Here is a 12,460-nt window from a genome sequence, read left to right as displayed (position 1 = left end):
ACAGGCGTGAGCCACCGCGCCCGACCTGGATTCTGCATTTCTAACGAGCTCCCAGGTGTTACCAATGCTGCTGGCTCATGGACTACACTCTTAAGTAGTAAGGCCCTAGGCTATTAAAGGAAATACAGATTCCTGGATTCCACCTATCAGAGATTCTGATTGTTAGTATTTTTTGTAAGACCCAAAAGTCTGCGGTTTAACCAGCTCTCTTAAGGTGTTTCTTAGGCCCAGCTGGACTGGGAAATTACTAGAATAAATGACATCGAATCAAAACCTGGGAACTAATCCTGGGTCTGTCATTAACTCCTTAGGAGATTCCCTTCCCCTCTGGAGATCTCTTCATCAAGAAATGATTGGCGAAGGCAATCTCTTAGGCCCTTCTAGCTCTTGCCTTTGAGAACCGCCCACCTCCCCATTCCCACCTGGTATCCCCAACCCAGTACAGTTCATGGCCAATGGCGGTCCAAGTGTTGGAACTACAATCCCCACAATGCCTCGCGCCTCTCCTCTCACGTGAGGTCGTGCAGGAGGCTTGATAACGGCGGTGTTCTCCATAATCCTTTGCGGTGGTTCAAGATGGCGGCGCCCACTGGCACAGTGAGCGATTCGGAAAGCAGTAACAGCAGTAACGATGCGGAGGAGCTGGAGCGGTGCCGCGAGGCGGCAATGCCGGCCTGGGGCTTGGAGCAACGCCCGTACGTGGCAGTGAAGCCAAGAGCCGGTAGGGTACTATATTTGGGGAGACTGGCTGAGGGGCATGGGATCTTCCCCTGGAGCCTGAGAGGATGGATGTTGAGGAGAGAGTCACTGGGACTCGACTTCCTTCCCCGAGAGAGCTCCAGGGACTGGGTGTAGTGCAGATTGAAAGCATGGGCAGGTGCAGTAGGGAGGGTATTTCATTATCCCAGTTGGGGAAACTGAGGTACCCAAATGTCTTTTGATTCTGCTTCCTTGGGTCTATCCTCACTGCCCCACACTGGGAAGGCCGCCGTCTCTTCGAGATAACTGCAACAGCCCCCTCCCGATATTCTCGCACCCAGCCTTTCCCCACCTCCAACGCATTCTCCCATCCTGGAGGTTGTTGCCAAGAGCAGTGCCCAGCACGTCACTCTGACCGTGACTCCCTAGTCCCCTGGGAATAAATACAGAACCCCGCAACATCAAGGGGCCTAATCATGGATAGAACCCAAGGGTTCTTGAATTTGGAATGAAAAAATGTTGCATCTTTGCTTTCTATTCATCTCTGACTGAATTTTAGCATCTCTTTCCGTCATGCAAGCACTAAGCCACAGTAGTTTTGGCAATACCGTTACTTTATCCCAACAGAAGTAACAGATTTTCATATCTCATTACAATCTTTGCAGATACAGATATCAATATATCATTTTATTGATAATAAGATATTGGGAAAACAGTCATTTATACTCATCCCTGATTTAAAATGTGCCACTCTAATTTTTAGACCTATCTCTAGATCTAAGATGTAAGAAGCACATACATCACAAGTTTGGTTGTTTATTATCATGTAATTAAATTTCAGTATCATTGGTTTTCTTTGTAATCCTATATGTTGCATTTCATGCATTTAAAACATTACTCTGAGAAGAGAACCAGGCTTCACCAGGCTGTTAGAGAAGGCTATGGCAAAGCAAGGTTAAGAACCGCTGGATTTGTTTAAAAGGACTTACAAGCCCTTTGGTGATCCATTGCCTTCCTCTCCCTTCCTTCCCTCCTGCCATACTGCACTTCCTGTAGGTAGCTTCCAGACCATAGTCTGCCCTCCTCACCCCCTAGTACCATAACCACAGTTTTCTCTGCAAGTTCTATATACAGATCTGCCTTTCCATCTCACTCATTAGCAGGGGGAACTTGAGCAAAGTACTTGAATCTCACTGTACCTAAATTTCCTCATCTGTACAGTGCGGGTAGTGATAGTACCCACCCCATAAGGTTGAGAAGTAACTGAGATAATGCAATCTACAGTGCTTGGCACATCTTAAAGGCCCAATACATGGTGGCAAATATGTGGTTGGTCTTTCCACATGGGCTGCTTTCCTCCTCCTGCCTAATTCTTGCTCTTTTTTTTTTCAAGACTAGGTCTCAGTCTGTTACCGAGGCTGACACAATCATGGCTCACTGCAACCTCGACCTCCCCCTACTCAGATGATCCTCCCACCTCAGCCTCCCAAGTAGCTGAGACTACAGATGTATAGTCCCAGCTACTTTTTGTATTTTTTGTAGAGATGGGGTTTTGCCATGTTGCCCAGGCTGGTCTCGAACTCCTGGGCTCGAGTGATCCTCCCTTCTCGACCTTCAAAGTGCTGAGATTACAGGTGTGAGCCACCGTGCCCAGCTTCTAGTTTTTTGTTTGTTTGTTTGTTTTGCATTTTTTTTTTTTGAGATGGAGTTTCACTCTTGTTGCCCAGGCTGCAGTGCAATGGCACGATCTCAGCTCACTGCAACCTCTGCCTCCTGGGTTCAAGTGACTCTCCTGCCTCAGCCTCCCTAGTAGCTGGGATTACAGGCGCCTGCTACCACGCCCAGCTAATTTTTTGCGTTTTTAGTACAGACAGGGTTTCACCGTGTTGGCCAGGCTGGTCTCGAACTCCAGACCTCAGGCAATCCACCCACCTCGGCCTTCCAAAGTGCTGGGATTACAGGTGTGAGCCACCGAGCCTGGTCTTTTTTTTCTTTTTGAGACGGAGTCTTGCTCTGTTACCAAGGCTAGAGTGCAATGGTGCGATCTTGGCTCCCTGCAACCTCTGCCTCCCAGGCTCAAGCAATTCTCCTGCCTCAGCCTCCTAAGTAGCTGGGATTACAGGCACCCGCCACCAGGCCCAGCTAATTTTTTTTTTGTATTTTTATTAGAGACAGAGTTTCACCATGTTGGCCAGGCTGGTCTCGAACTTATGACCTCAGGTGATCCACCCACCTTGGCCTCCCAAAGTGCTGGGATTACAGGCATAAACCACCACACCCAGCCTAGATTACATTCTTGAGTGCATCTAGTAATAGTTACCAGGAGTTGAGAATTTACTTTTTGCCCCTGTTCTAAACACTTTGTTGTCTATTTTCATCTTCCCAGCAATGCCACAAAAGGGTGTATTAGCCCCATTTTACAGAAAACTGGTGCTCATAATGGTGAAATAACTTGGCCGAGGTTGTCCAATTTGTGAGTGGCAGAACCAGGCGTAAATCCAGGCCTACCTGACTCCAAGTCCATGCTCTTCATTGCTGCTGTGCCACTCTGCCATGGACAAGTGTCTATCGTGGTCAAAACTCCCACCCTTTGGTCCATGACTATGTGGAAATATAGGTCACTGTTTTATTTATGTAACCTCTAGAGACAGCTCTTAAATCCAGTGATGAACTGGTCACTCAAACCACTTTAATTTTAGGTAGCATATACTTTGATTTATTCTTTCCGACAATTAATTCAAACCATGATACTATGGCAGGATCTGAGGATACAAAGATAAAAAGAGGCAGACCACGTATTCAAGTAGCTTACAAATCCAGGAAGGGGATGGGTATGGAAACAGTGTCCACAAAACTGACTCCAGAAGGTTGGTAGTCGTATTCTCATTTTATAGATGAGAAAAACAAAGGCTCAGGGAGATCAAATGACTTGCCTAGCATCACACAGCTTGGTGGCAGAGCCAGGACTCAGCTGAACTGTCTTCCTCTGTGATACTGTTTCCGTCCCCTGGCGGTACCTCACCTGCATCACACTGCAGTCATGATGGAAGAGATGCCCTTCTTCCGAGTGATGATGTGCTGAAGACGAAAGACCAGGTCTTTAAAGACTGTCCATCCAGGCCCCCACATTACCCACCTCCAGGAGCATGGGGCGTGTTTAGCATTCTGTGTTGTGCTCTGGAGTACAGTGACATAGACCGCAAGGTACTAGGACACAGATGCAACGTGTATGGGTGATGACATACACACAGCAGTGCCCCCATGGAGCTGTTTCATACAACATGGCCCTCCACTGGGCCCGGAGCTACCAAGTGTCCACTTCTTTCAGTTGGCCCCTTAAATATACAAGCACGTTTTGTCTTGTTAGTTAAGTCAGCAACCTCAGAGCTAACTTTCACTCATTTCTCACACCCTGTAGTCAGTCCATCAGTGAATCCTAATGACTCCATCTTTTTTTTTTTTTTTAGACGGAGTCTCGCTCTGTCACCAGGCTGGAGTGCAGTGGCGTGATCTTGGCTCACTGCAACCTCCGCCTCCCAAGTTCAAACGATTCTTCTGCCTCAGCTTCTCAAGTAGCTGGGACTACAGGTGTGTGCCACCACACCCAGCTAATTTTTGTATTTTTTAGTAGAGACAGGGTTTCACCATGTTGACCAGGGTGGTCTTGATCTCTTGACCTCGTGATCCACTTGCCTCGGCCTCCCAAAGTGCTGGGATTACAGGCGTGAGCCACCGCACCCGGCCTTGACTTCATCTTAAAAGTGCATCTATCTGGAGTCCAGCCACTTCTCACCACATCAATTACTGCAGCAGACTCCGTGTTCCTGCCTTTGCCCCAACAGTCTCACGCTGCACAGCAGGCAAAGATGTTCTGTCAAAACCCAGATCAGTTTATGTCCTTCCTCTGCTCAGTTCCAGAGCTCCTCCTCCTCAAAGTCCAGGTCCTCCCATTGGCCCAAATCAGGGCCCTTCATGATCTGGCCCCTCTGAGTTCTCTATCTCTGCTGCTCCCGGTTTACTGGCTGGGCTCTGGTCACACTGACCTCCTTGCTGGTTCTAAACACATAAGGCAGGCTCCAGTCTCAGGGCCTTTGCAGATGCTTGCCCTCTGCCTGGAAGGCTGTGTCCCACATGTCCACTTGGTTCACTCTCCTCTCTCAAATTTCTGTTCAAATGTTGCCTTATCAATGAAGCCCTCTCTGCCCACCTTTATATAACAATCCCCAGCCTAACACTCCCCACCTCTCTCGCCTACTTCGTTTCTGTTTTTTTTCCATACACTTACCATTATCCAACTTTACCTTTTGTTTAGGTATGTGTGTTTATCATCTCTCTCCACCAACTAGAATGTAAGCTCCTACAGAGGGTGATAGTCGAGTAAGTTGCTCAGCAATGACAACACCTGGTTAATAAAAGGCATTCAGTATCTGGTTTGGGGGAATGACCAAAAGGCCAGGTATCCCCACTGTTTTGGCTTGAAAAATGTGATCTGCAAAAGAGCCATCTTCTCTCTCTTCCACGGCACTTAGCACACAGCCAGGCAGGCATTACACTGTGCAGTCAAATCACACTTAGACCTGCCTGTTCAGCACAGCGTGGTGGTTAAGAGGGGGCTCAGGAGTCAGCTGGCCTGGGCCCTCAGCCCAGCCCTGTCACTTATTAGGTATTTGACTCTGGCCAAGTTATTTTACATCTCTTTGACGTTTCTTCTGCAAAATGTGATAATTGTAACCCCTCCAATCGGGTTGTTGGGAAGATTCACTGAGTTATATGTGTTATATATATTTTAAGTTACATATATAACTATTTTAAGTTTTATGTATATATAACTAAGTTATATATAGAACTATTTTAAGTTATATAACTAAGTTATATATATATAAAAAATGTACTTACATAAAATATGTAACTATATTAATACATATATAACCAAATTATATCTGTAACTATTTTAAGTTATGGGTATATAACTATTTTAAGTTATATATAAACATAATATATATGAGTTACATATGTATGTATATATATGAGTTATATGTATTTTAAGCTGCTGAAAATAGTGCCTGGCACGCATTTATTGTTGCTGTCATCGTTTCCTCTATAAATGCCCTAATTTTCTTTTTTCCACAGGTGCTGCAAATAACCAGTTGTCAACCTCCCAACCAAGCCTCAGGTACTATGCACTTTGGGTTCAAGTTTCACTTATTCATTCAACAAATACGGATCCCCTGCGTATGCCAGATGCTAGGCTACACACCTGGCATTTCCAGGTGAACAAGACACACATGGTCCCTGCACTCATGGGGACAGCTTCTGAGCGGACAGAAAGTGAGGTCTCTTTGTGTGTGTCATAGGCATAAGGTGGATGAGCATGAACAAGATGGCAACGAGCTTCAGACCACCCCTGGATTCCGAGCCCACGTAGCCAAGAAGCTGGGAGCCCTGCTGGACAGGTAAACAAAGGTGGAGTTTCTCCTCTCCTGCCCTTGTTAATATGAACGGTAATGGCTCACATTGGCTGGGAGCTCACGGTGTCCATGCTGGCACAGTGGCAGGCACCTGGCATATGTCATCTCCCTGCATTCATAAACAACATTATCATGTGGGTCCCGTTGTTACCTTTATTCTCCAGGTGAGGAAACAGGCTGTCAGCAAGGAGACATGTTTGCTTGAAGTCACATCATCATCGTAGCTACCATTTACTGAGCAACTGTTTGTGGCCAGGCTCTGTGCTAAGTGCTTGATGTCCATTTCCTCATTTAATCCTTCTGATGACCCTGAGAGGTAGGGATTGTTATCATTCCCACTATCATTACCCACAGATGGGTAACTGAGGCTCAGAGAGGCAAAGTCATTTGCCCAGGGGACGCCGCTACTAAGTGACAAAGCCAGGATTCAGAACCCAGGAGAGAACAGAATTGGGCCTCAAACCCAAGTGCGTCTGACTTCAAGCCCACATTTTTTTGTTTTGTTTTGTTTTTTGAGACAGAGTCTCTCTCTGTCGCCCAGGCTGGAGTGCAGTGGCACAATCTTGGCTCACTGCAGCCTCCACCTCCTGGGTTCAAGCGATTCTCCTGCCTCAGCCTCCCAAGTAGCTGGGATTACGGGCACCCGCCACCATACCAGCCTAATTTTTGTATTTTTAGTAGAGAGGGGGTTTCACCATGTTGACCAGGCTGATCTCGAACTCCTCACCTCGAGTGATCCGCCTGCCTTGGCCTCCCAAAGTGCTGGGATTACAAGCGTGAGCCACTGTGCCAGGTTCTTAACCCCTGCATTATCCTGCAACCATGAGAGTAAGAGAGGAACATCGAGAAGCTCATTCCCGCCACAAGAGGGCAAGGAAGGACCGTGTTCCTATTTCTTGGGTGCCTTCTGTGTGCTAGACACTGTGCCAGGTCTCTATCTTACATTCTCAGCACTGGTTGATAACCCAGTCGGTAAGGATTCAGGTTGGCATTCCTAAAGTAGGTGTCAAGGAATACAACCTGTCTGAGTCTATATGGGCTGCTATAACAAAATAACATAAACTGGGTAGCTTATAAAGAAAATAAATGGGTTTCTCGCATTTTGGAGGCCGAGAAGTCCAAGATCAAGGCACCAGCAGATTCAGTGTCTGGGGAGAGCCCTCTTCCCAGTGCAGATGGCGCCTTCCTACTGCGTCCTCACATAGTGGAATGGGCGAGGGCTCTCTCTCAGACCTTTTTTATAGGAGCACCAATTTCATTCATGAAGGCTCCACCCTCACGACCTAATCACCTCTCAAAGGCCCCCATCTCCTAATCCTAATACCTTGGGTTGAGGATTTCTCTTTCTCTTTTCTTTTTTTGGAGACAGAGTCTCCCTCGGGAGCACAGTGGTGCGATCTCGGCTCATAGCAACCTCCGCTTCCTGGGTTCAAGCGATTTTCATGCCTCAGCCTCCTGAGTAGCTGGGGTTACAGGTGCGCACCCACCATGCTTGGCTAATTTTTTGTATTTTTTGTATTTTCAGTAGAAATGGGTTTTCATTATGTTGGCCAGGCTGGTCTCAAACTCCTGACTTCAAGTGATCCACCTGGCTCGGCCTCCCAGAGTGCTGGGATTGCAGGTGTAAGCCACCATGCCCAGCTGGGGTGAGGATTTCACCATAAGAATTTGGGTAGGACACAAACATTTGGATTCTAGCACTAGCCCAAAGCGTGGCTCTAGAAAAAAGGATGTCCAACAGCAAAGAAGTGTGAGAAACACTGCAGTCTACATACCTCCACATGTCCTTGCAGACTGCAAGCCATAGTAGTATATTCAAGGCTCTGAGAATTCCTGTAGTGAAGAGACCTGTGTAACTGTTTAGCCCAGTGTTTTTCAAACTTGTTTGGCCACAGTGCCTTTGTTTCATGGAAGACCAGTCAACAACCTGTGGAACAGGTCTGGGGATACACTGGTCTAGATCTGTTCCTGACTGGCAGAGCCCTGGCAGGGTTTTGAAAGGGAGATGAGGCAGGATTTGGGGCCATTGTCATTCCAGTCAAAGTAGATATCAAAAAGGACAAATGAGCCTTCCCAAGGTGTGAACCAGCTATTCTCCTGAGACAGAATGATGGGCCAGAGCCCCGCAGCCTGAACCCCACAGGGTTCCCGTCAATTGGAGAATGTAGAGGAGGTGTTTAGGAAGGCAGCTGCATTTCAGCCTGTGGGAACAGTTTTCCTTTGTGACTCTCTGGCTTCAGGCTGAACAGGGCCTGCTTGGCATTGCACTGAGCCACAGAGATGTTTCCGCAGTAGAAATGCCAGTCAGCTATGGTTAGGATATTCCCTGCAGCGTTTTAATGTTTCTCCAAAGAAATCTAAATGATACCTTAGGCCAGGCGTGGTGGCTCATGCCTCTGATCCCAGCACTTTGCGAGGCTGAAGTGGGTGGATCATTTGAGGACAGGAGTTCGAGACCAGCCTGGCCAACATGGTGAGACCCCATCTCTACTAAAAATGCAAAAATTAGCTGGGCATGGTGGCGTGCACCTGTTATCCCAGCTACTTGGGAGGCTGAGGTAGGAGAATCGTTTGAACCCAGGATGCAGAGGTTGCAGTGAGCTGAGATTGTACCACTGCACTCCAGCCTGGGTGACAGAGTGAGACCCCTATCTCAAAAAAAAAAGAAATATAAATGATACTGCATTTGGTCCCTAGCGTTAGGTCAGTGCCTCTCAACCTTGGCGCCGTTGACATCTTTGACTAGCATTTGTCCTGGGGGTCTATCCTTCCTCCCATTATAGGATGTTTACCAACATCCCTGGCCTCTACCTACTAGATGATAGTAGCACTCACCCCACCAGTTGTGACATCCAAAAATGTCTCCAGACATTGCCAAATGCCCCTGGTGGCCACCATTGAACCACTGTGTGGGGTCAAGAACAGGTGCCTGGGTGGCATCATCTCTACTCCCTCTCCCCGGGTTGCTTTTCCTGAACAGGGCTTGGGGGGTGCCTTTGGCATATAGGAAGGGAGGTTAGGGAAAGCACCCAGGGCATTGCTGCATCTGCCTCAAGGGCATTGCTGAGAGCCTTGTTCTCTGCCATGCACAGTGGCATCTGCATCTGCACTCACCAGACACATGCTTCCTAGCCTTGTGCCTCTAGAGAAATGTGGTTTATTTTTATGTTAGAGATCCTGTGAAGGCCGAAGCTTTTCTTGATGACAGTCATCATCTGCATCATCATAGCTACCATTTACTGAGCAGCTACTTGTGTGCCACAAGTGCTTGATATCCATTTTCCCCTTCAATCCTTGTGACAACCTTAAGAGGTAGGGACCTTCATCGTTCCCACTGACAGGTGGATAACAGAGGCTCAGAGAGATAAAGTCATTCGCTTAAGGGACATAGCTAATAAGTGACAAAACCAGGATTCAAAACCCAGGTCTCTGAAGTCTGAATGAGGTCCATGAATTGGATCAATTTCCGTTTCCTAGTTATGATATTGTACTATAGTGAGGCACAGCATTACCATTGAGAGAAAATGGATGGAGGGTCTATGGAACCCCTGCATTATTTGTTACTACTGCATGTCTACAATTATCTCCCATTTCTTTTAATTAAAAAAAAATTTTTTTAAAACAGGTCTGCTCTGCTCCAGAAGCTGTCCTCTGAACCAGTTTTCTGGATTGATCGTATTTCCCTTTTCATGCTTGCTGCTAGGAAGCTCAGAGCAAAATGTATGCCCTCTCTCTAACAAGTGTATAGGACTTCCTGACCATAATTCTAGGTCTTTCTGTTCCTCTTGGCCTTATATCTCTTTGCCCTTTTGAAATTGCATTCATTTTGTTAAATTCTTTTTTTTTTTTTTTTTTGGAGATGGAGTCTCGCTCTGTCACCCAGGCTGGAGTGCAGTGGCGCAATCTCAGCTCACTGCAAGCTCCACCTCCTGGGTTCACGCCATTCTCCTGCCTCAGCCTCCCGAGTAGCTGGGACTACAGGCACCCGCCACCACGCCCGGCTAATTTTTTGTATTTTTAGTAGAGATGGGGTTTTACCTTTTTAGCCAGGATGGTCTCGATCTGGCCTCATGATCTGCCCGCCTCGGCCTCCCAAAGTGCTAGGATTACAGGTGTGAGCCACCATGCCTGGCCTCATTTTGTTTTACTATGTCTTTAAAACTTCTTTAACACTTACTGGAGTAAAGTGGGCTTTAAAGAAATGAAGCACTGCAGTTCGCGTGGCAGAGGCTGGTCAGCATGTTATAACCAGACCATCAGCCCTCTTACGAGGCCAGCACACTTTCGCTTTTGCATTTACAATCACATGCCCCATCCCCTCCATTTCAAAAAGAATTTTTTTTAGTTGTTTTTGTTGTTATCCAAAAATCTCATCTTAAATCAACCATCTCCTCTCCCCGTAGCTTCATTACCATTTCAGAAGCAGCAAAGGAGCCAACAAAAGCTAAGGTGCAGAAAGTCGCTTCAGAGGATGATGGTGAGTGGTTATACTTAATAGAAGCTATCATTTATTAAGCACCTAATGTGTGTCTGGTGCTGGGAGAAACAGTTTAGGTATATTCTTTTTTTTTTTTTTTTTTTTTGGAGATAGGGCCTCGCTCCGCCACCTAGGCTGGAGTGCAATGGAGCGATTATAGCTCAATGCAGCCTCAACCTCCCAGACCCAAGCAATCCTCCCACCTCAGCTTCCTGAGTAGCTGGGACCACAGACACACACCACCACCCCTGGCTAATTATTTATTTTTTTTTAGAGACAGGATCTCACTATGTTGCCCAGGCTGGTCTTGAACTCCTGGCCTCAAGCGATCTGCCCACCTTGGCCTTCCAAAGTGCTGGGACTACAGGCGTGCACCACCACACCTGGCTAATTTTTGTATTTTTTGTAGAGACAGGGTTCTGTCATGTTGCCCAGGCTGGTCTTAAACTCCTGGCCTCAAGCTGTCCTCCCGCTGCAGACTCCCAAAGTGCTGGGGTTACAGGCATGAGCCACCGCACCATTCTTTCATCCACTCAGCCCCTGTGGTGAGGCAGGTATTATGATTGAACCCCATGTACAGACAAGGAGACTGAGGCCCTGAGAAACGAAGTCATTTGCCTGAGGTGGCCTCGTCTGTGTCACCCTGAGCAGGAGCACTTTTCTGCTGCCCTCCACAGCCTCGCCCATCTGCGTCTGTCCTGTACCAACACATTTGCCACTTTGAAGGCTGCCTTAGGTCAGGAACTCAAGTGCTGACTTCCAGAAGCCTCTGAGGGCTTGCTGAGCTGATGTGGCTGCTGGCTCCTGCTCCAGCGCACTCTCCACTGGCTCCATCAGGCATCAGCATGACTCTTGGCAGATGCAGAATCACTTTGTAGTTAGACGACTGATTCCCGGGTCTTTGCCTCTGGACCAGGAGCTCCTGAGGGCAGAGGCGGGGCAACTTCAGCACCTGGCACCTGGGATGAGGGGCTGGCATCTGGGGGTGCTGACTCTGCCCCTTTGTTTTTTTTGTTTGGTTGGTTGGGTTTTTTTGTTATTGTTTCTTTTTTAAATATTTTTAAATTTGTGTCTTTTTAAAATTTTTTTCTGTTTTGTTTCTCTTTATCTTTTCTTTGTTTCTTTTGTTTTTCTTTTTAAAATTTTTTTCTTTTTTGTTTTCTTTATTTTTTACTTCTTTTCTGTTTCTTTTTGTTTTGTTTTTGTTTGACTCTGCCCCTTTGAATCTTAGGTTTCCGCCTTTTCTTCACGTCTGTCCCTGGAGGCCATGAGAAGGAAGAGTCTCCCCAACCCCGCCGAAAGCGACAGCCCTCCAGCTCCAGGTGAGAACTCACACCTCTCCTCGCGTCCCCTCCTTTTTTCTCCTCTTCTGTCTTGGTGGGTTGCCCAGAATAGCCAAGCAGACTCCAGTCAGGACCAGGCCAAGGCAGCGGCCCTGTCAGGCAGCTGGAGAAACTGTGAGCTCCGGGGCTATGGGAAAGCCCTCTTGGCGGCGGCTTTGGATGTTTACTGCTTTTGAGCACCCGTCTTGGGCCAGACACCTCACTTGATCATAGTTGCCTCCTGGGACATCCCTGGGAGGCCTGGACTCTGTTAAGATCCCCGTTTTATAGATGATACAGTCAGAGAGGTTAAGTCACTTAAGGAGGTCACAAGGCTGCTACACCCAGAAGCCAGTATTGGAAGCCAGGTTGGCCCCACTCCCAAGCCTGAACTTGCTACCTGCCTCCCTCTGCGGCCACCTTCTGGTGACCTGGACCGAGGGAGGACAGCGAGAGGTGGCTCTGGGGCTGTGTCCTGACTCCAGCTAACCAAG

The 12,460-nt window shown here is 47.5% G+C and overlaps 1 protein-coding gene across 6 annotated transcripts in view; it reads left to right on the top strand.

Moving 5' to 3' along the window:
* Positions 1-549: 549 nt before the first annotated feature.
* C13H12orf43 (chromosome 13 C12orf43 homolog) overlaps positions 550-12,460 on the top strand; it is a 13,975-nt gene continuing 2,064 nt past the window's right edge. For 2 of the 6 annotated variants that reach the window (XM_055237807.2, XM_055237806.2), the window contains exons 1-5: positions 560-721; positions 5,830-5,872; positions 6,054-6,152; positions 10,571-10,644; positions 11,909-11,966. In XM_055237807.2, coding sequence (XP_055093782.1) covers positions 577-721; positions 5,830-5,872; positions 6,054-6,152; positions 10,571-10,644; positions 11,909-11,966 — 419 coding nt within the window. In that variant the 5' untranslated portion in view covers positions 560-576. Of the gene's footprint in view, positions 722-4,317; positions 4,582-5,826; positions 5,873-6,053; positions 6,153-10,570; positions 10,645-11,875; positions 11,967-12,460 lie in introns of those variants that run through there. The other 4 variants (XM_055237804.2, XM_055237805.2, XM_063614731.1 and 1 more) reach the window with 4 other exon arrangements.

Source organism: Symphalangus syndactylus, chromosome 13 (genome assembly GCF_028878055.3).
Source record: "Symphalangus syndactylus isolate Jambi chromosome 13, NHGRI_mSymSyn1-v2.1_pri, whole genome shotgun sequence".
Lineage (NCBI taxonomy): Eukaryota > Metazoa > Chordata > Mammalia > Primates > Hylobatidae > Symphalangus > Symphalangus syndactylus.
Note: the sequence above shows the minus strand (reverse complement) of the source record. Positions and strands in the feature narration are given on the sequence as shown.